A 23,883-nucleotide genomic window follows, 5' to 3' on the forward strand; every position below is an offset into this window, starting at 1 on the left:
CGGCATTGCAGGGGGTTGGGCTAGATGACCCGCGGGATCCCTTCCACGTCTGCAATTCTACGATCCGAAGAAAAGCATTCAACTGCGGAAAAGGTGAATTCCCGGTATCGCTTGCCTTTCCGAGAAAAGGGCAGCCGGCGAGCTTTCGCTTTCACTTTTTGGCAACGGGAAGCCAGTTTTTCGGGGAAGGGTGACCCGGGTAGTGGGTGCAATTTCTGAACCTTTTTCCTGCCCCGCAAATCGAGACAAGAGGCGGAGCTTGGGGGATCGCTCCCTCTCTGAAGACCCAAGGCAAGCGGAGAGCGCTTTGCAAACCGCCCGGGAAAACTTCGAGCTGGGGGGGAAGGGGGAAAAAAAAGCGAAACATCGTAGCTTTGGATTCCTCGCCCTTCCTCTCTTTTTGCGAGGTAAACGCGGCGCTGGCATGTGGGCGGGAGCCAAAGCTGGCGAGGCTGGGAATCCGCGCGGGGTAGTGGCTGGCAAGGGAAGGGTTAAGCATTTCCTCCCTCCGCCCCAAATCGCCCCAGGCCTTTTCAATGGAGCCTGCGGAAGGGGGCTGGACGCCCGCGCGGCGCCTGCAAGAACTTTGCTCCCTTTCGCTAATATTAATGCTAACACGTATCTCTTGCAACGCCCCCATCCCATGTCTCCTCGGCAGTAACTGCTACTGTGTCCTGCGGTGCTTACTTTCAGGTAAGCGTATGGGGTTCACTTTCCGAGCGCTGGATAAACTTTCATCGAGTTTATGTTTCAGGTTTCGTTCACTAGAAAGTAGCTATAAGCTGATAAACTTATATTAAGAATATCTTTTTAAAGTGGTGCCGCACTGTTGATTTGCCAGTATGATTCACAAATCGAACTGATTGTGGGGTGGAAGGAATCGGGGGCTCCCACTATTGTAGATAAACTTTACCTTTAAAGGAAGTTTTGTGTTGTTATTTAGAGAGGTATTCCTTGTTCTTCCTACTGAGATATTTCTGTCAGCTTCTGGGGCTTGAGTCAGGAACACCCTTGTTGACTGCGGCTCACCTAGCAACCTCCTGCCACTGGCTTTGTGTTCCCGGGCCTTAGTTCTTCAGGAAGAGAGCTAATGGCACACACCCTTGAGACAAACAACAATGGCAGCCTGGTGTCAGCAGCGACTTGGTCAGCTCCTGCCCTGCCCTCAGAGGTACCAAGGCAAGAGGTTCTTTGGAGACCTCCTGCTGCACCAGGGCCTCCCTCTGCTGTGCCAGCCTAGGGTCAGTGGCGGCGGCAGTAGGCTGTGGCATAATGAGTGCCTCTGTTTTCCTTTTGCAGACCCATCTTCTCTTGCACGATGGCCCCAGGGCAGGTCCACATGGCGGCTCCTGTTTGCCTAATTGAGAACATGCCGGACGGGAAGCTGGTGGTGAACCGGGAGGCTGCAGAGGTGCTTGCCAGGATCCGCCAGCCGGTGGTGGTGGTGGCCATTGCGGGGTTGTACCGCACTGGCAAGTCCTACCTCATGAACAGGCTTGCTGGCAAGAGAAAAGGTGACTGGCTTCATGAATATTCCCTGTTACTCAAGGGAAGGGCTGGAGTCCAGTAGCTTCGCATGAGGAGCAAGGCAGATGTGTCTGGTGTGTCTGGAACGGGGTATCAGAGCCCCTGGGTGTTCTGCCTAGCCTGGGGAGAAGCATGGAGGAAGAGGAGTAAATTAATATTTACAGCGGTGCCTCGCAGGACGAAAAGAATCCGTTCTGTGATTCTCTTCGTCTAGTGGTTTTTTCGTCTTGTGAAGCAAGCCCATTGAAGGATTAGCAGTTTAGCGCTATTAGCGGCTTATCTGCTGATCGGATCAGCTGATAAGCGGCTTAGAAAAAGGGGGGGAGGGGAAAAAACCAGCAGGAACTCGCAAGACATTGTCGTCTTGCGAAGCAAGCCCATAGGAAATTCGCTTTGCGAAGCACCTCCAAAACGGAAAACTCTTTCGTCTAGCGAGTTTTCCGTCTTGCGAGTTTTCCGTCTTGCGAGGCACCACTGTATATAGAACCAGAGTGGGTGGGAAGGACTTTGGGGCAGAGGTCCCCACTGAGCAGGAAGCTACCTTAATATGACAGCTAACCCACGTTGCCATCTTAAGGGGTATCCTAGGACTATTACCTAACTGCCCCACTGAAGAAACATCAGCCCAAGTGGCACTTTGCAGACTCCATGGCACCAAAACGATAAGCCCCTCCTGTGAGTATATTGCAATATATATTTCAACAAGAGAGTACAGTTCAATAAGAAGGAGAATCAATGTGAACAATGGACTCAATAGGTCCTGGTTTCTCCTCAAAGTCCTGTGAGGTGTCTTGAGGATGTCTGGAACCCTGTGGCAGCTGGGCCTTGAGCCAAAGAGAGTTTGTCATCTGATCCTAGGTATCTTTACTCAGAAGTAAGTTCCACAGAGTTTAGAAACTCTGTGCAGGATCAAAGCCTTCAACCTTGGCACCCCTTGTTTTCTAGAGTGGTTGGGGCAACCCAGTCAGATGGGTGGCATAATAATAGTGATGATGATGATCTGCTCCTCCCACAGGTTTCTGTCTGGATACCACAGTGGAGGCGCTCACCAAGGGCATCTGGATGTGGTGTCTTCCGCATCCCTACAGGGCAGACCTCTCACTGGTGTTACTGGACACAGAAGGATTGGGTGATGTGCAGAAGGTGAGCTGGGGGAGTTGGCAACTCAGGTGGGGGCCGCAGAAGCCCCAACACATTCAAAAAAGCCCTGTGACAAAATGCCCTGGCCAAATATTGATAGGGATGGCCAATACTTATGCCAGTTATATCCCTGTGTTACACATGTTCCTGTAACCCAGAATTTGTTAGTAGGTTAAAAGCAAGGGTGGATATAGCTGGCTGTTTCTGGCCCCCCAAGTTGTCCCCACCCCAAACATGCCATTTTAAAAGATGGCCGCACCCACTTTTATAATTTGGCCACACCTACTTTGACATGTGACTTCCAGAAAGTTGGCCATACGCCAAGGTGGCGGCCCTTGGGGGAAAGTGAAGAAAGTTAGCCTCTTTTGCTGGAGGGGCCAACATTTGTTGCAAAACTAAAGGGTTCTTGGTGCAGGTATTGGTGGTTTGCAAATGGGTCAGGAATCATGTTTACCCGAGTGACAATACATTGACACAAGGTGCAGCTCTGAAAAACATTTTAAGTACACAGAAAATGCTGCCACTCAAGGAAGTTTACAATGAACTATAATGCTTCACTGAAGAATGAGAGTTCTCGATGAAGGCATGATATTTTAATATGCCAATGGGGTCATGTTTAAAAATGCCCTATAGGTGTTTTATATTTATAGTTTTCTTGGGACACATTAGACAGCAAAAATGATATTGAAACATTTAATGTTTTGGATCAACAAAGGTTTCAGTTTCAGGCTTGTTTCCAGCAATAACTGCTCTGGGTGTGTCAGGGCACATTTTCCACTTGCCAGAGTTGTGCCACACAAGGTAATTAGTCATCACAAACACAAACAGTGATTCTGCAATCAACTGTGTGGGCTGTGTTTGCTTCGTCTTGAAATGATAAAAAATCCCCCTGAAACTCGTGGCCTTAATGATAAGCAGTCTTGCATTTATTTGCTCATTTTGCAAGCTGCACGCAGGTTTTTTGGTCTCTGCACCACCTAAATGGCAAATGCTGCTTTTTTCACAGTGTGTGTGTGATTGAGAGGTAAGAAGAACAAGAGTGGTGCAGTCCTGGAAATTCTACCGATCATTATTTCTGGCTCTGCCCACCATTGGCTGCATGTACCCTGGCTAGCTTTCGCCGTGGTTCAGCAGGTTCAACACTCTTATCTTGTGTGCTAGAATTTACTCTTTATATTAACTGAAAGTTTAAATTCTCAGGATACTGAGTTCCTGTGCCTGTCACCAAATTCTGGTACAAGCCACTATGGAGGTTGAGTGACAGGCTGAGTGTCACGGATGTAAAAAAAACCCCTAAACATACAATAAACACATCTGTTTGGTGCCTGTGGGGTTGTTGCCAACAGTTAGGCAATATGCCTCTGCAAGGCTTCCAAGTGCAGTCTAAGATGCTGCAAGCAAGTTATGATCTGCATTCGTTTCCAATAATTCCTTAACCTGGTGCAACAGGAGCAGTGGAAAAGCAACAACACAAAGAGTGCAGCTGGCAATGGGGCATTGGGATTTGGGGTGATGGACTCTTGGGATGTCCTCGAAAGCCCCGTTTTATATTTCAGGGAAACACACAGAACGACTCGTGGATCTTTGCCCTGGCCATTCTTCTCAGCAGCACCCTGGTGTACAACAGCGTGGGCACCATTGACCAAAATGCACTGGAGAACCTGCAGTATCCTTTTGGGGCATCAGAAATCCCAGCTGGACTTGTGTGCTTGGCCTGGAGGATCTAGGAGGAGGCAGTTGAAGGTTGTCCCCCTAGGAGTTTCACTCCATGGGAGACAGATCTCTTGATGCAGAAGCAGGTGGGATGAACTCTCCTGGTCTGAGACTCCATGATGCTTAGAGTGGTCTGCAGGATGCTGAGGAACTATGGGGTGGTGCAGGAGGAAACACAGAGGGGATGCAGCCGATAGAAGAGGCAGGCAATCTCCCAGGATCGGAAGGTGGGTGAGGAGCTCATTGGGACACGTTGTGAGGGGGGTGGATCAGTGATTACAGCCGCAAACTGAGAACCTTCAGAGACATGTTTTTATAGCTGTCAACGTTTACCTTTTTTAAAGGGAAATTCCCTTATTCCGAATAGGATTCCTCGCAAGAAAAGGGGAAAGTTGATAGCTATACATGTTTTACAGATATGGGCGGGGGCCAGGCAGGAACTTCAGAAGTCATAAAATCAGGAATAGGCCTTAAGGTGTAAAACCGAGAGGTGTCAGCCCCTTGCCACAAAATGCTGTCCAAATTACAATTGTGATATGTGGTCTGTCTGTAGTGTAAATCTCTGCTCAAAAGCCTTATCATTATTGCCAGCTAGCCCACAACTGCAGGTTCAAACAGGTTCATCGTTTGGCTGAATTCAGGTCCAACGCCCCAAACCAGCCCTGGAATTATTTTCCTTAGCGCTCCCCAGTTATGTCACTGAGCTGACAAAAAAGATTAGAGCAAAAGCTGTAGGTGTCGTCTTTGGGTTCAGAATCAAGTGGAATGAACTCTCCTGGTCTGTCTCGGAAGAAATAGAACCATAGAATCGTGGAATTGTAGAGTTGGAAGGGACCCTGAGGATCATCTTTCTAAGCCAACCCCCTGCAATGCAGGAATATATAGCTGTCACATACAGGGATCGAACCTGCAACCTTGGAGTTATCAGCACCACACACTGACCAACTGAGCTGCTCAGGAACTGGGTGAAGGGCAAAGAAACATAGAGAGACATAGCTGATGGGCAGGATAGGCAAACCCCATGGATCAGGTGCTGGGTGAGGAGCTCATTGAGACACAGTGTGAGAGTTGGGAACCCCCGAGGGCATGTCTTACTGAGAGATAGGTGGAAGGAGTAGGGGAGCTAGGAATCCTAGAAGGGGTGGAGTCAGGAATTGACCTAAGGGTGTATGTATAATAAGAGCTGTCAGCAGGGCATAAGGCCACGATGTTAAAATAAGTCCCTTGCCACAAAGCTCTCCCAACTGCAAGAGGTGGTCAGTCTGTAGTGTAGAAAATCTTGCTGCACCTGCTAGGAGGTCATCTTATTCTCCAGCCACTACTGCATCTACAGACAGGTCTAGCCAGTTCGTGATTTGGCTGAAGTTCATATTGCAAATCCACAGACCACCCCTGGAATTATTTTCCTTAGCACTCCCCAGCTATGTCACTGAGCTGACAAAAAAGATTAAGGCAAAAGCTTCCCCCGGGGAAGATACAGAGGAGGAGAATTCTGCCGAATTTATCCGTTTCTTCCCAGACTTCATCTGGGCAGTGCGGGATTTCACACTACAGCTGAAGATAGATGGACAGCCCATCACTGAGGACGGGTACCTGGAGGAGGCCTTGAGACTGCAGAAAGGTACAATAACTGCAAAAAGATAAGGCAGCGTCTGAGATGGGGAGGGAAAGCTGGGGCTTGTTAACAGCCTAGAGGACATTGTTAATGTGGAGGCATACAACTGATGTAAAGAATAAAGGGCCTAAAATTCAAGTGGGTGCATATGACCAGTCATGTACCCATTGAGGGCCAAATAGGTTTAACAAGTGTCCCCATGCTACTTGCCTGATGGAGCACACATATGGGTACATCACAACAATACATCAAAACTGCATACTGCCAAGTGTACCATGTTGCTTGTGCATTTGGACTGGGCCTCCTGAAACCCCTCTGACCTCGATGCCTTGCCCAATAATCTCACATATACATGTGTGAGCTGCATGTACATGCTCAAAAGCGTCATTTATACCATCACATTTGCAGTGTTGAGACAGAGAGCAATATCCTAACTCAGCTTACAGTAATTCCTGGGTCCTCAGATGTTGAGTCAGCATGGAAACTTGAATGTGTATAGGTAACAAAATAAGTTTTCCCCACTGTGGAGATGAATGGCATGTTTTCTGTTAACAAATCGTCTTGTGTGTTCACACTTCTTCCTTAGGTGACACTGTGCAAATCCAGAAGTTCAACATGCCCAAGTCATGTATCCGCAAATTCTTTCCGTCACGGAAATGTTTCACGTTTGACCGTCCAGCTAACAAGAAGAATTTGCATCAGCTAGAGCATCTGGAAGAAGATGATTTGGAGGAAGATTTCTTGGAGCCGGTGGGCCGTTTCTGCCAACACATCTGGGAGACATCACGACCCAAGACAGTTCCAGGAGGCCAAGTTGTGACAGGGAGAAGTAAGGAACGCTTTTGCAAGTTTGTAGGTTGGGACAGGTGGCAGTTGGAAACCATTTCAATAGGAGCCATTTCACACTCTTCTGTTGTCTCTCAAGACAGGTGGATGCCAACCAATAAAAACCAATTATTGACCGTTGTACAGAACACCTCAGAGCTCTCCAGGTGTTGACAGTACACCTAACACACCTTAGTGCTAGTCAGTGACCTCTGTTGCACTTTGGACTTGAGACGTAAATACTTTTGCCTTGTGTAGTTCTGATGGTACTACAGTTGTACCTTGGTTTTCGAATGCCTTGTGACTCGAAAATTTTGGCTCCTGAACGCCGCAAACACAGAAATGAGTGTTCCGGTTTGCGAACTTTTTTTGTAAGCCGAACACGGCTTTCACGGCTTCCAATTGAGTGCAGGAAGCTCCTGCAGCCAATTGGAAGCTGTGCCTTGGTTTTTGAACGTTTTCAGAAGTCAAAGGGACTTCCGGAATGGATTCCGTTTGAGAACCAAGGTATGGCTGTAATAACAAGTCTCAAACTGGGAACTTCATTGGTGGAACCTTTTCCCCTCTGTCAGCAGAGCAGCTTGTGGATGTTGCGATGTCTGCTGCATAGCAGCGCCACCATTCTAGTTGGCTTAGGGCGAAGGGTGTTACTCCAACCAGCCCATTAGGGATCAGGTGACATCAGAAACCAATAGGGTCCCACTTGGCTGTAGAAAATGGTTGGTTCTGCCCTGACTCCTCAGTTGGAGCAGGTGCAGACTAAGGACTTGCCCAAGGCAGAGCAAAATGTGGATTTGCACATGCTGTCTCCCCATTAATCTAGGAGTGTTCACATGACATATTCTCTTGTCTCAGTGTTCCCCTTGTCTTCCCCTTTCCTTTCTTTAAAGTACAAGTTTTTTTGAACCTGGCCATTTCATAATTTCCAAGGATCAACTGTGCCCTGCATTTAAAAGGGGAAATTGTCAGTGTTTGAAAAAGAAAAGGTTCTGACCTCCTTTCTACTCCTTTGCCTAGTCCTCAGACCTTGGTTGGCACAAAAGAGTCTTTGAGAAAGAGTATTCTTGCAGAGTATTGCTGCTTTTATTCTTAAAAAGTCTTCTTCTCCAACCACGACCGACAGCTTTTTAGACACACCAAATGCAACCAGCTTTCTACCATCTAACCAACCCACACCCAACACTAACATTGACTGCTCTCTATATATACAGGTACAATTTGGTTAAAAGTTGCATGAGTCATTGTAGGCCACTGACTCATGCTGACTTAGTTCTTTTAGCGTTAAAGAAATAGCGGCCAATTTTTAGCCGTGACAGAAATGTCCAGGACAACAAATGCCCCTACTTTAATGGGGAGACAGGTAAGTAAGTGCAAATCCACATTTTGCTCCGGTGTGGCCAGGACCTCAGTTGCATGTAAACAACTCCCCTGATTGCTGAGTTGTGGGAGAGAGCAAGGGAGGAAGGCAAACAAGAGTAACTGGGAGGATCTATGTGTTGGATTTCTACCAAGATCCCTCCCTCCTTTTTCAGCCAAGTGCTATCTACATGTATTCAAGTTATTTTCTGCAGCCACAAGGGACAGAATCTTTCTTTTGTAAATAGAAAACGGGTGGCCACTATGCCTTTTTTATTACGTGCAATATAACTGTTTTCTGCTCTCGCTTGGTGAATCTGCGGCTACAGCAGAATACTTGATGCAGACAAACAACTCAAGGGTGTTTGGGGCCTGAAATTACTCTTTCAGTGCAAGGAGGCTAGTTCTGTGGCTTCACTGACCCTTCCCTCTTCAGTGCTTGAGAAGTTATTGAAGATCTACGTCGATGCTATCAACAGTGGGGATGTGCCGTGCTTGGAGAACGCAGTGCTGGCCCTGTCTGAGATTGAGAACGCAGCTGCTGTGCACGAGGCCGTTTCCTGTTACGAAGCGCTGATGGGGAAGCGGTTGGCGTTGCCCACAGACACGGTGGATGAGCTGCTGGCTGTGCATGCCGAGTGTGAAAAGGAAGCCAACGCTGTCTTCATGGCCCGTGCCTTTGGCATCGCGCAGGTTAAAAAATTCCAGGAGGATCTTGAGGTATATGCGGTTTCATTTGTGCCTTGTCAGTTGTCTCTGCCAGTGTGGCTGGAAACCGAACTTAGGGTCATTTTTTAAAAGTTCCTTCCCTGCTCCTCAGTCTGTTTCACAGGCCCGAAAAAAGGCCTCAAGAATGCTGAAATGTAGACAAATGTAGGTCCTCTGCCCCCACAGACGCACCCCATCTGCATCATACATTTGAAGCAGTTTCATATCACTTTAAACAGTCATGGCATCCCCCTAAGAATTCTGGGCGCTGTAGTTTTTTCAACCACCGTGGAAACTGTAGCTCTCTGATGGGGAATAGGGATCTCCTAACCAGGGCTGGCCGAGACATTTTGGCACTCGAGGCAAACCACAAAATGGCGCCCCCACCTCCTGAAGATCTACATCAGGAACAAGACGGTGGGGAGAATAAACATCTACGTCAGGCTCTGCAGCCCCTGTGGATTTTGCCATCTGAGGCAGTCGCCTCATCTTGCCTCACAGGCTGGCTGGCCAGGTCTCTCCTAACAATTCTCCAAACCAGCTGCAGCTCCCCAAATTCATGGGAGTCCTATAGCACTTTAAATGTGCAGTGCAAATGGGGTCATGGAACCAGAAACATTCTCAGTGGTCAGAGAGGAAACCCACAAGGAAGAGAATGCAATTAAGAACTGAACTTTGGAGAAGGGCTGGACCACCGGAATAGAGCACCTGCTTTGCATGCAAAAGGTCCTAGGTTCATTCCCCCGCATCTCCAGGCATTTGCGATATGAAAAAAGATCACACTTAGTAAAGCTTATTTAGACAAAATCCTGTTGCATAGCTATAGACGTCATGGCTAGCAGGGCCTTCCATAGCGTACTTATTTATTGGGTTTATATTCCGCCTTTTCTTCCAAGGTGGTTTAAAACACCAAAGCAAATAAAAACGGTAAAGGTAAAGGACCCATGACAGTTAAGTCCAGTCACAGATGACTCGGGTTGTGGCGCTCATCTCGCTTTACAGGTCGAGGGAGCCGGCGTTTGTCCGAGGAAGTTGTTCTGGGTCATGTGGCCAGCATGACTAAGCCGCTTCTGGCGCAATGGAACACTGAAATCAGAGCAGGACATGGAAACGCTGTTTACCTTCCTGCCGGAGTGGTACCTATTTATCTACCAGGGCCGTCTTAAGCATACCTGGCGCCATGGTGCAAAGATCCCTCCAGTGCCCCACCCCACCCCCCGTTTCCCAGAGTTGTTGACCTTTTCCCAAGTCTCTGCAGGGATCATTCTCCTCCCGTGGAGGCTTGGGAAGGAAGCTGCACATCCGCCAGCCATATGGTTGATGGGGCGCAGCTGGCAGGTGTGCAGGAGGGAAAGGGGAGGCCGCCGGCAAAGCCGTGCAGCTCCCCCACTCGCTGGGGTGCCCCTGAGAGGCCAGCGCCCTGGCACAGTGCGCCAGTAAGCCCAATGGGAAAGACGGCTCTGTTATCTACTTGCACTTTTTGGCGTGCTTCCGAACTGCTAGGTTGGCAGGAGCTGGGACTGAGCAACGGGAGCTCACCTTGTCACGGGAATTCGAACCGCCGACCTTCTGATCGGCAAGTCCAAGAGGCTCAGTGGTTTAGACCACAGCGCCACCTGCATTATATTAAAAGAAGACTGACAAGAGTCCTCTCATGCCAACTGGGAGCTGATGGTATGTGCACTTCCTGGCCTGGGCTCCTTCACTTCTGCCTGAAACTTAACATGGTTTTCTCAGAGTCTCTTTGTCCAAAATGGAGACCGTTGCATGTTGTCCCCAGGCGACAGACATTGAAATGCAGGCCAAGTTGACCTCATTTACTTACGTAGCCTAGAGAATGCTAGCAGCAAGCGGCACATTTTTCAAGTGAAATTGAATATATGTGCATCTCCCAATAGACAGGTGGTTGAAAATGGCAAGGGGGCCTGGCTCTGAACTCAAGGAAAGATGTGGTTGGACAAATAATAAAACTGACGTCCAGCACAAGCAGTTCCAGTTCGACTGAAATCTGTGCTGTTGATTGTATGTAGGCCTTGGTATGCGTTTTTCCCTGCAACAGGGTACAGAACGGGGCAAGTTCCCCCTCGTTGTTAACACACCATCTTTCCGCTGGTTTTGTTTTCACTTTGTTCTGGCAGCTTCAGCTGAAGCAGAAAAAGGAAGAATTATGCGAGAGAAACAAACAGGTGTCCTTTGACCGCTGCAACCATGTGCTGGTGGAGCTTTACCGGAAGCTGGAAGATGGAGTCCACATAGGAATTTATTCTGCTCCTGGTGGCTACCAGCATTATCTGGAGAACTGGAACGAAATGGTGGAGGAATACCGTTCGGTACCCTGTAAAGGAATTCAGGTAGGTTCACTACTTGGAAGTACCTGAGCCAACTTTTCCTCAGCATCCAAAGATTCAGCATTCTGGTGCTGATGGAGGGTAGAAGCAGACTGTAGACCAGAGGTGAGGAGCCTCAGACCATCCAGGCTTCTCCTTCTGGTCCTCTGGACTCTCCCAGGCTACAGCTCCTTAGCCATACCCTCTATGCCCAGGTCACAGCCCTCACTAGCCTTACTAGAGGGTTTCTGCCTTGCTGGAATGTGCCCCTGAACTTTCATTATGTGTCTTGCTTACCTGTATGGAGGACAGAAGGGTGTGTGTGTTTGTGCGTAAAACTAGCGTGTTGAACAAACTAGCATATTACACATGTTGCTCCTCCCACTTTTACCTGTGGCTCCACCTGCCACTAGCAAGCACCTCTCAGAAGTTTCCTAGTAGGGAAGGGGGTATCAGTCGGGGGGGCAGGGCGGGAAGGATTGCTGCCCTTACTGTAGATGTAAACTGCAATCCAATGCACGTTTACTTGGGAGCAAGCCCCACTGAATTAAATACGATTTGATTCAGAGTAAGTATCCCACGGATTGCACTGTAAAATCATTTTAAGAGGCGTTCCTTCATTGCAAGCTATGTGATAGGGATTACAGATCACTAACATCCATTTCTCAGCATCTCACCCTAACTACTATTATTCAGTTATTTGCTACATTAATACACCAAGTTTTTTGTTGTTGTCTTTAATCCCTGCATGTACCGTATTTTTCGCTCTATAGGACGCACTTTTTCCCCTCCAAAAATTAAGGGGAAATGTGTGTGCATCCTATAGGGTGAATGCAGGCTGCGTGGCTAAGCCCAAAGCCAGAACATGGAGACGGAGCGGTGCGCAGCGCTCCGTCTCGCTGTTCTAGCTTGGGGTTAGCTGCACAAAGCCTCCGCAGGGCAGCGGGGTGCCTTCACCCCGCTGCCCTGAGGAGGCTACAAAGGCTGTACGAAGGTGGGGGAAGGCTGCAACGTTTCCCCCCCACCGCCAGCCCCACAAGCTCGGGGGGCAGTGGGAAGGTGGCGTGCCACCTTTGTGCTGCTCCCTGACTTGGTCTTTGGGGCTGGCGGTGGGGGAAAGCAGCACTCCCCCCCACCAGCCCCAAAGAGCAGGTCGAAAGGAACCCAAAGCCTCCGGAGCCCAGCAGAAACTCCCGCTGGGCTCCGGAGGCTTCGGGTGAACGCACCTTGAACGCATAGAACGCACCTTATTTTTGAGGGGGAGAACAAGATTTTTTTTTTTCCTGTTCTCCCCCTCCTATGGTCCGGTGCGTCCTATAGAGCGAAAAATACGGTAATCTGCTTTGACTTCCCCCCATCTTTGCATTCAATTAATAACCTTTGCTTCCGATCCTTTATCAGGCAGACTGTGCTCTTGAAGAATTCCTGAAATCCAAGGAGACGGTGGCAAAATCTCTCCTTCAAATGGACCGCGCCTTGACTGCCCAAGAGAAGCAACTTGAAGGTGCAGATCTGGAGGAGGGGACTTTACACATCATAAATTATATGTTATTGTTCTGGCCTGCTCTGGTAGGGCTCTGAGCTCCTAGCAAAGCAGGTTATAGTTGTGGTACCTCTTAGCTTTATGATATTGTAACAGGTGTGGTGTTGTCACATTGAGCACCATAAAACCCCAAAAGCACTGGGTGAAAGGGCAATGTCTGTGATCTTAAAGGGCGCTTGTCTTGTTGTGTAGCCAGAGGCTCTTATGGCTTGGGGTAGGAGGAGTGATCAAGGGATACCCTGAGAGAGAGTATTTTAATTCTGAAGTGTCCCTGGGAAAGGCGTATATTTTGGAAGGACCTGATACAGTGGTACCTTGGTTTTCAAACTTAATCCATTCCGGAAGTCCGTTCCAAAACCAAGGTGCACTTTCTCATAGAAAGTAATGCAAAATGGATTAATCTGTTCCAGACTTTTAAAAACAACCCCTAAAACAGCAATTTAATATGAATTTTACTATCTAACGAGACCATTGATCTATAAAATGAAAGCAATAATCAATGTACTGTACCATAAAATAAATAAGACAGTATTATAGATGATAAAAATTAAAATATTTTCTTTTCTTACTGGCACTGATTATAGTCCATTTCCATATCCATTTCCGCAGTCAGTCTATCATCTATCTATCTATCTATCTATCTATCTATCTATCTATCTATCAGTAGCTGAACTGGGTTCCATACAGTCACAAAATAAATAAAACGAAAAAGCCTCAAAAACAGAAACGCAAAATAAATAGCAAAAATAAAAGCACCAAGGTACCTTGGTTCTTGAACTTAATCTGTTCTGGAAGTCCTTTTGACTTCCAAAATGTACGAAAACCAAGGCGTGGCTTCTGATTGGTGCAGGCTCCCTGGAAACAATAACCAACAGCCGCATCAGACATTCGGTTACCGAAAAACGTATGAAAACCGGAACACTTACTTTGGGTTTTCGGCGTTTGGGAACCAAAGCATTTGAGAAGCAAGGCGTTTGAGAACCAAGGTACCACTGTAAAGAAAATGGAGATCCTTCATCCAGATTGCCTTCAAAGTTTTAAAGAGTATTAAATATAAGACATGTAAAATCTTGGGTACATAAGAGATGCCTAGAAGATAACAATGGAGGCAGCCTGATGAATATGTCCAGGGAATGTCTTCTAAAGTCTGGATGCCACCACAAAGCAGGCCCTGTCCCCACCTCAGCTTGGAAGTTGGAGACACTCAAAGAGTGAAGACTGTAAAACCAGCCAAGTTCATAGGGTAGCAGGGGGTGGTTCTCCGGATTATGCTCTTTCAATGCTTTCCTGTCTGCCAGCAGTTCAGGTTGTCTCTTTTTCTTCGCTGGCCCCCAGCCCAGCGCACTCAGGCCGAAGCAGCCCAGCTGCAGCAGACGCTGTTGGACCAGGAGCAGGCCAGACTAAAGCAAATGATGGAGGATGAGAAGCGAAGCCACGATGAACAGCTCCAGCTGTTGAAGGAGAAGATGGAGAAAGAGAAGAAGTTGATGGAAGAGGAAACAGACAGGATGATAGAGCAGAAACTCAAGGTAAACAGAGCTGAGCCGGATGCAGATGCTCACTCACTGCAGTATGTAATCTTTAGGTCAGGGGTGGGGAGCTTGTGGTTGGGTCCAGCTCTCATCAGCGCAAGCCAGCATGGCCAGTGCTCAGGGGCCAACAAGGTCTGGAGGGTCATATTTTCCCAGTTCCTGTTTTGGGGCATCTTATTAAGATGGTGCTTGGAAGCGGAACCCTTCCCTCCACTCAGGGCCAAATCTATTCACCCCTACCCTTCTCAGTGACTCCCCACCAGTCATTTATTTACCCTAAGGCATCCTCACCCTCTCAGTGCAGGTCACATGTTGTTTAGGGAAAGCTTGGATCCAACTCATGTAGTGCTTCTTCACAAATCCCTGTATAATAATAATAATAATTAATAATAATAATAATAATAATAATAATAATAATAATAATAATAAAAAATTTATTTGCCGGTATACCCCGCCCTCCCCAGCCAACACTAGGTATAAAAACAATTGATTAAAATACAAAATTCAGCCTCATTTCAGTAGAAACTCAAATAAAAAACTTTTTGGGGATGAAAACGTCAAATCTTCACGAAGGCCAACTATCCAGACTGGTCCTATGTGGGCCGGAAAAATCCAGGGAAGTCCCCAAATAAGAGTTCCATCACAGAAGGAGAACGGAAAAAGGAAAGAGGGGGAGGGGATCAAGATGATTCCAAGCCAAAGGCCAGGCGGAACAACTCTGTGTTACAGGCACTGCAGAAAGAAATCAGATCCCACAGGGCCCTGGTCTCATGAGACAGAGCGTTCCACCAGACCGGAGCCAGAGTTGAGAAGGCCCTGGCTCTGGTTGAGGCTAATCTGACTTCCTTAGGTCCTGGGACCTCTAGGGTGTTGCTATTTTTGGACCTTAAGGTCCTCCGCAGGGCATACCGGGAGAGGCGGGCATACCGGGAGTATGCTTATTATTATTAAGTTGATTTAAGTAGCTTTGAAAGGGAGGGGAGGTTTTAAAGTCCACCTGACAGCTCCCAGAGTCTTTTACTGATAAAAGGTGGCAGATATTTTCATAGGTTGAGCCTTTTTATCAGGGTAATTTGGTCATTAGAGCTCCTACTCACACAGCAGAGACTCAGTTGAGACTTGACCCGTCGCCATCTTTCATTATTATTATTATTATTGAAAACCAATTCTAACTTGGAGACAGTCTATTTTCAGGTTGTGTACACACAACATCTTATTCTAGAATTGATGGAGACTGAGTCCTTGTTTTTTATACATAGTCCACAAACAATCTGCACATTTTTATCCCTGATAAGTGCTTCTTGAGAAACCGCTGCAATTCCAAAAACAAAAGCTCATTGCAGATTGATTATGTGTTACCCCCCAGTGTGTCCACCCAAAAACAGACGTAAATGGTCCCAGCCATGGGGCGTATGTTGGTGTGTGTATCCATAGCTGCTCAATGACATTGTGGGTGAGCGTGTTTCAAGATCGCACCCAGTACTTTCGTCCTTCGTTCTGCTGGGGCATGTGAAGTAGCCACACTGACCCTTGTGCATGGTAGGATCTAGAATCAATCTGGATTGAAAGCAGCATGTTGAGGATGAGCATAAACAATTCTAGAATCATAGAATCATAGAGTTGGAAGAGACCACAAGGGCCATCGAGTCCAACCCCCTGCCAAGCAGGAAACACCATCAGAGCACTCCTCAATTCTAGATTGAGCAAAACAACATTTTTTGTGCTATGAACAGCTGGGTGTGTATGCAGCCTCAAAGTGTGCCTCTCATTTGGCAGCATGCTGGGAAAATGTACATTTTCATATCCAGCTAGTGTAGTGGACATTCTGCTCCAGCCCTGGACTTATTCTATCCTGTGTCTGTAATTTTCTGCCCTCACTCTTCGATTCTTAGTTGAACGAGTCTCTGTGTGCTCCTTACCTTTCCAGGAACACAAGTTGCTGCTGAAAGAAGGATTTCAGAGGATGGCAAGGAAGATGGAGAGTGAAATCCAACATCTCAAGGAAGAAAAGAAAAGCTGGGAACGGGTGTCGTCTCTAGTGGAAAATTTGATCCCAGTTGTGTCATCTTTGGTGATGCACAGTGTGCATCTTGCAACAGTTTCTCAAACTGGGAGCACGCCAAAGAAATAGTTCCAGCATGGGGGGGGGGTGGGATTAATGCAGATTGCAAGGTTGCATTTGAATGTATTATTAGATGCATCTGCACAAATCAGGAAGCATGAAAGCTGTATCTATACACCTTTAAAGCACATTCAAACCATGTTCTTTCCCTCAAAGAATTCTGGGCACTGTAGTCACACAGTTAAAAATTCCCAACAATTCTAAACAAACTACAGTCCCCAGAATTCTTTGAGGGGGTAAATGTGCTTCCAATGTGCTTTAAAAGTATAGTGTGTGTGCAGTGTTAGCCTTTTCTCCACTGACATTTGCTTAGGATAAAGATTATGCAGGGAAATGTATTCTGGGTGGGTCTCCTAAGAGAAAGCCAGCTATTAGCTTGTGTGTGTGTGTTTTTGGAACATGGTTGTGAATGCCAAAATGTGAAGTAATGTTACATTTTTAACATATTAAGTCTGAGCTTCACAACTTGGAACCCCTGCTCTGGAGTTCCTTTGTGCAGAACTAAAAATAGGATAGGCTATTTCTAGAAAGAAAACAAGCCGGCCTTGCATTGCCCTCTAGTGGGCAGAGACCAGATGGTGATTGTCTACATAAAGTGTGTCTACTTAAATACAGTGGTACCTCGGGTTAAGTACTTAATTCGTCCCAGAGGTCCGTTCTTAACCTGAAACTGTTCTTAACCTGAAGCACCACTTTAGCTAATGGGGCCTCCTGCTGCTGCTGCGCCGCCAGAGCACGATTTCTGTTCACACCCTGAAGCAAAGTTCTTAACCTGAAGCACTATTTCTGGGTTACAGTGGTGCCCCGCAAGACGAATGCCTCGCAAGACGGAAAACTCGCTAGACAAAAGAGTTTTCCGTTTTGGAGGTGCTTCGCAAAACGAATCTCCTATAGGCTTGCTTCGCAAGATGACAATGTCTTGCGAGTTCCTGCTGGTTTTTTCCCCTCCCCCCCCCATTTTCTAAGCCGCTAAGCCGCTTATCAGCTGATCCGATCAGCAGATAAGCCGCTAAAAGCCGCTAATAGCGCTAATCCGCTAATCCTTTCGCAAGACGAAAAAACCGCTAGACGAAGAGAATCACAGAACGGATTCTTTTCGTCTTGCGAGGCACCACTGTAGTGGAGTCTGTAACCTGAAGCGTCTAACCTGAAGTGTCTGTAACCTGAGCTACCACTGTATCAAGGATCACACCTTCACACCTAAAGCCAAAATTGTGTATAGTCAAAACACATTGGGTTCAATGGCAGGTGGGATTGCCAAAGTCATTTCCCTCCGAGCCCCACCCCCTTAAAAAATAAAAATCCACACACATAAAGCTGAATGCACACAAGTTAAGTGTGCATAAGTAGCGGTCTTGCTGTATTTGACTCAAGCAGCCTTCAACCAACCTGATCCCCTACTGATGTTTTGGGACTACAACTCCCATCATCCATGACTATTGGCTATACCAGCTGGTGGGAGTTGTGGTTTGCAACATCTAGAAGGCACCATCTCTGGGATGGTTGGTTTAGGAGCATCTACAATGATTATCACCTTGACCTAGTGCATTGTTGTTAAATTTGATACCTTCTTTCTCCCTTCCTCATCTTCTGCAGCCAGGCACAACTTAAATTGATTCCCTTCTAGAATCTGTTGTGCACAAGAAATCAGCTCTGAAATATATGCAGTAGCAGAACATGCTCAGAGCCAATTTCCCTCTGTGCCGTGTAACAACAACCTGCTGCATGTATCCAGGGTTCAGTCTTTGCCCCTGTGGTGGGTGGATGTGCTGGAATTGCAGCCTGCAGTGCTGATGAGCTGGGTTTGTCCGCACGAGAGTAAAATGTGAATTTGCACCGGCCTTTCTCTCCAATAAGGGACATGGGTGGCACTGTGGGTTAAACCACAGAGCCTAGGACTTGCCGATCAGAAGGTCAGTGGTTCGAATCCCCACGATGGGGTGAGCTCCCGTTGCTCGGTCCCTGCTCCTGCCAACCTAGCAGTTCAAAAGCATGTCAAAGTGCAAGTAGATAAATAGGTACCACTCTGGCGGGAAGGTAAACAGTGTTTCCGTCCGCTGCTCTGGTTCGCCAGAAGTGGCTTAGTCATGCTGGCCACATGACCCGGAAGCTGTACGCCGGCTCCCGCGGCCAATAAAGCAAGATGAGCACCGCAACCCCAGAGTCAGCCACGACTGGACCCTTTACCTTTACCTTTTCTCTCCAATAACATAGGATTGCCCACATGACATCTTCCTCATCCCAGTGTTGCCCTGGATCTTTCCCCTTTTAAAGATGGGTGATTTTTTAAAAAAATCATTGGAAAGTCCAAAAAGGCTAGGATTGAAAACCTGCACATTTAAAATGGGGAAGGTTTGGGACGACACTGGGATGAGGTCCACATTTTGCCCTGGGGTGGACAAGCCCCTTTCTCAAAAGAGGGGGAGGATCTGTGTGATTACTGGTTGCTACCAGAGGTTTGCGGGGTGGGGGTCGGGCGGGGAGAGGCAGCTTGTGCTGGTTGCTACAAGCCTCTTTAAATATGCATTGAGACTGTTCCTACCTAGTGCAGCAGTGGCAGCTGGAACTTGTACTGTATATGCACATTAATCACCATATATGTACATACCAAATTACATAACGCATTCCTTTAAAAAAAATTTCCCCCAAAGTTTCAAAAAGAAAAAACAATTTTAACATACACACGCACACACTCTTACACATGTTTACATTAAACCATAGTCTATGTCAGTACTTTTATGGGGTTCCCTGAACCCCCGGACTTCCCTCTACCCCTCCCTTGGGTTCCAAAATTTATCTTCCTTTTTTAACTGCATCTAAATGCATTTATTTTTTAATTATGGTGTTGGAGGAGACTCTTGAGAGTCCCATCGACTGCAAGAAGATCAAACCGATCCATTCTTAAGGAAATCAGCCCTGAGTGCTCACTGGAAGGACAGATCGTGAAGCTGAGGCTCCAAGACTTTGGCCACCTCATGAGAAGAGAAGACTCCCTGGAAAAGACCCTGATGTTGGGAAAGATGGAGGGCACAAGGAGAAGGGGACGGCAGAGGACGAGATGGCTGGACAGTGTTCTCGAAGCTACCAGCATAAGTTTGACCAAACTCTGGTCCATGGGGTCACGAAGAGTCAGACACGACTAAACGACTAAACAACAACAAAATGCATTTATCCAAAGTATTATACTTCATTTTTATCCTTTGTTGTTCTAAATCACAAGTGCTATGACAATCCTGCTAAGGTTTTTAGGTTTTTACAGTGTTCTTTAATATAGTTTATAAAGTTATGCCATTCTCTCTTACAGTGAGGGGGGGGAAGTATTTGATCCCCTGCTAAATTTGCCCATTTGCGGTCTGACGAAGAAAGGACCAGTCCATAATTTTAATGGTAGTTTTATTGTAGCTGTGAAAGACAGAATAACAACAGGAAAAAACCCCAGAAACCCAGAAGACAAATGTCAGAGATTGATGTGCATTATAATGAGTGAAATAAGTATTTGATCCCTTTGCAAATTTAGCAGGGGATCAAATACTTTTTCTCATCACTGTAAATTTGTTACCTCTTGGTGCCTGATCTTCCCGGTCAGCCTTACTATCTCCGCATAGTCCATCATCTTCATTATCCGTTCTTCTTTCGATGGGGCTCTTTCTTCTTTCCATCCCCGGCAAATAGCATTCTTGCTGCTGTCGTCACATACATAGACAGCACTTTCTTATCCTTTGGTAACTCTTCTCATATTATACCTAGTAAAAAGGCCTCTGGGTTTTTTTAACAAAAGTTATTTACAGTGGTACCTCGCAAGACGAATGCCTCGCAAGACGAAAAGCTCGCTAGACGAAAGGGTTTTGCGTTTTTTGAGTCGTTCCGCAAGACGAATTTCCCTATGGGCTTGCTTCGCAAGACGAAACGTCTTGCGAGTTCTTGCGAGTTTGTTTCCTTTTTCTTAAAGCCGCTAAGCCGCTAATAGCCGCTAAGCCGCTAATAGCCGTGCTTCGCAAGACGAAGAGACTCGCGGAACGGATTAATTTCTTCTTGCGAGGCACCACTTTAAAACATTTTTTTCCAGTTCATTATAAATCATTTCCCAGAAGGCCTTAGCTATTTTACAGGTCCACCACATATGATGAAATGTACCAACATATGTTGGTCAAGTTCTTATACATTATCGCTAGTCTTGTAGGAGCCAAATACCATCTATACATCATTTTCATATAATTCTCTTTTAATGTACAGCAGGCTATAAATTTAAATTCTTATTCCATAACTTATCGCATGAAGCAAATTGTATATTATATCCCACATCTTTTGCCCAGTAAATCATTACAGATTTTACTTCCTCATCTTTTGTTTCCCATTCCAGCAACAATTTATACATTTTTGACAGAACTTTTTCATTATTTTCCAACAATTATTTCTGCAATATCATTTTTTTAACCAAAACTGACTCCTTTATCCAACCTGAAAATGTCGTTTAATTGATGCTGTTGGAGCCAATCAGTTAACAGATGTCTTATGTCTTCAAATTTTTTTACTTTCAATTGATTTTCCTCCTCAGTTAGCAACTCTCTATACTTTGCTCATTCTTTTTCCATACTTATTTTTTTAACTGACGCTTCTAATGGTGATAGCCACCATGGGATTTAATTCTCTAATAAATTCTTATATTTTTCCCAACCAGCATAAATTGATTTTCTTATAATATGGTTTAGAAATCCCCTATGAACTTTCGATTGTCCTTACCAAAGATATGCATGCCATCCAAATCTATTGTCATGGCCTTCCAGATCTAAGATATCTGGATTCCTCAATGTCATCCATTCTTGTAGCCAGCAAAGACAGGATGCCTCATAATATAATTTTAAATCCGGTAGGGTGAATCCACCTCTTTCTTTAACTTCTGTTAATAACTTATACTTAATCCTAGGTTTCGTCCCCTGCCAAATAAACTTAGATATATCTCTTTGCCATTGTTTGAAGTGTCCTGTTCTGTTGACTATTGGAATAGATTGAAATAAAAACAACATTCTTGGCAATACATTCATTTTTATTACTGAGATTCTTCCCCATAATGATAATTTCATTCATCCCCATATTTCCACATTTCTCTTAATATCATTCCAAAATTTTATATAGTTCTCTTTAACAATGTTTATATTATTTGTTGTCAGCCATACCCCTAAATATTTCACCTTCTTTTCTATACCCAGCTCTGTTATCTGTCTCAGTTCGTTTTTCTCCTGTTCTGTCATATATATTTTTTCCAACAACTTAGTTTTATTTTTATTCAGTTTGAAACCTGCGACTTGGCCAAATTGGTTAATCTTATCCAACACCCTTAGTATACTTTCCAAGGGGTTTTCTGCCATTATTACCAGGTCACCCGCAACACAAAACACATTCCATGTAAGTAGAATTCATTCCTCAAGAGCATTTGGAATATTGAAACAAGCACAGAGTATGGTAGCTTGCTTGTTGGCAGGAACAAACTGTTACCTATCTTACCTGTTTTGAATCATCTGCCTGGACTGAGAATTTGCTTCTAGACCTGGTCCTTGCTTTTTAAAGCCATCAATGGCTTTAGGGGCTCTGATTTTCTTTAGCATTGCCACCTCCCATGTGAGCCTCCCCAGCATTTAATATATTTTGATGGGGCCTGGGTTGCTTCAGATTCTACCTTATGGGGAGACTAGATTGGCCACTACCAAGAACAGGGCCTTCTCTGTTGTAGCACCAATGCTCTGGAACTTAGAATCATAGAATCATAGAGTTGGAAGAGACCACAAGGGCCATCGAGTCCAACCCCCTGCCAAGCAGGAAACCACCATCAGAGCACTCCTGACATATGATTGTCAAGCCTCTGCTTAAAGACCTCCAAAGGAGACTCCACCACACTCCTTGGCAGCAAATTCCACTGTCAAACAGCTCTTACTGTCAGGAAGTTCTTCCTAATGTTTAGGTGGAATCTTCATTCCACGACAGTAGAATCTTCATTCCACGACAGTATCACCACTGCCTCCCTGTTGGTCGACTAGATAAAAACGTATTGATTGCAGTTGGTCTTTGAAAACTGCCGTATCCCATGTTTTATGGCTATTTTGTGATGTTGTTTCTGCTTGGGTTTGAATGAAGAATGGTTGTATTTTGAATATGTAAACAACTGTGGTGTATTCTGTGAACAGGCGTATTTAAATAACCTTAAATAAATAACAGTGCAATTATACTAGTTCGCGAATTGCCCTGTTGTGTTCAATGGAACTTACTCCCTGGTAAATTTGTATAGGTCTGGATTGCATCAAACTGGGTGCTCATACCCCAAACATCATGACAGCAGTACATCATTCTAGTACTGATGGGAAGAGTTTAAACAATCATAACTATGTGGGTGTCTTTAATGGCTACAGATTTTTGTTTAAACATATATCCTCTCTGGAATATTTGGGTGTTTCCTTCTGACTTAAAATATTTACACCCTTCACTGCTTCTTCTTTGGCCAATGTTTTAAATACAGCGCTGTAGTATTTGTCATACTCCCTATCTGTCACTAGGTGTTGCTGTCGTGCACCCTGCACAGCTAATAGCAGTGCATCAGCACTTTGTGACAAAATGGGAAGATACATCTTTTGGGGAAGGAAACCCATTGTTCTTGAATTCCCTGTGCTCCTGGTTCCAAGGGACGAGGCAAACTGGAACAACAGGCCTTGTTCACTGAGAACTTATTGAGTGCAGTGAGTTAGCAAATGGAAAAGTATTTATGGCTATGTCACATTCCGTTTATTTCAATGTGCCTTGCAAACTCCCCAGCGGGCTGCTCCTGTGATTTTTAATGAGCACAAGAAAAGCTCGCAACATTAATATAAAATTAAGAACTAAGAAATGGGGAATTGGTGAGAGATGAGATTGCTTTGCTTACAAAAATAAATAAATATCTACCCCTTCCAATTTTGGCAGCGGGATTATCCTGTTTCTTCTAATGGGTCTCCTGTTTCCAAGAAGGGCAGTTAGCAATCTGTGCAGACCAGAGAACATTGACAATCTCCTAACAAGCTCGCTTGACGTACTGATGCATTTCCTTTCCCTGATGTCCTATACTTCCCCCTCTGATGTGCCATATTTCATTCTGGGAAATGGCCAGAATGGATGAGGTTCCAATTGAGATGCGCACCTGATTTTAGTGAATAGCCATCGGGGACAGATTGAATTTGCTCATGAAGGAGGAGGGTGCTCCATCGCTATCCAGGCCTCCAAGTCTGTGGCAAGTGCTAAGAACCAGATTTCTGTGCACTGCAAAGTGGGAAAGTAGGAACTCTCTGGCCATTTAATGTCACCCTAAGGACAACAATAGGGATGCGGGTGGTGCTGTGGGTTAAACCACAGAGCCTAGGGCTTGCTGATCAGAAGGTTGGCAGTTCGAATCCCCACGACGGGGTGAGCTCCCGTTCCTCGGTCCCTCCTCCTGCCAACCTAGCAGTTCAAAA

The 23,883-nt window shown here is 45.9% G+C and overlaps 1 protein-coding gene and 1 long non-coding RNA gene across 3 annotated transcripts; one reads left to right on the forward strand and one right to left on the reverse strand.

The window, feature by feature from the left end:
* The first annotated feature begins 173 nt into the window (after window positions 1-173).
* Window positions 174-16,871, forward strand: LOC308590376 (guanylate-binding protein 1-like). Of its 2 annotated transcripts, none has more exons than XM_081200387.1 (11): window positions 174-407; window positions 1,300-1,514; window positions 2,543-2,670; window positions 4,224-4,333; window positions 5,802-6,001; window positions 6,582-6,824; window positions 8,613-8,896; window positions 11,023-11,235; window positions 12,613-12,715; window positions 14,090-14,283; window positions 16,214-16,871. In XM_081200387.1, exons 2-11 carry the CDS (start codon window positions 1,319-1,321, stop codon window positions 16,415-16,417), a joined length of 1,875 nt encoding a protein of 624 aa, XP_081056513.1. In that variant the 5' UTR covers window positions 174-407; window positions 1,300-1,318; the 3' UTR covers window positions 16,418-16,871. The 2 variants fall into 2 exon arrangements, with proteins under 2 accessions (XP_081056513.1, XP_081056512.1); XM_081200386.1 differs by lacking the exon at window positions 174-407 and adding an exon at window positions 532-693.
* A 4,791-nt stretch (window positions 16,872-21,662) lies between these two features.
* Window positions 21,663-23,280, reverse strand: LOC308590635. Its single transcript, XR_014009822.1, has 2 exons — window positions 22,386-23,280; window positions 21,663-22,144 (listed from the first exon to the last, which is right to left on the reverse strand). It is a non-coding gene; the product is annotated as an uncharacterized lncRNA (long non-coding RNA).
* Window positions 23,281-23,883: the final 603 nt, after the last annotated feature.

Source organism: Podarcis bocagei, assembly GCF_964188305.1.
Source record: "Podarcis bocagei genome assembly, chromosome: 7".
NCBI classification, from domain to species: domain Eukaryota; kingdom Metazoa; phylum Chordata; class Lepidosauria; order Squamata; family Lacertidae; genus Podarcis; species Podarcis bocagei.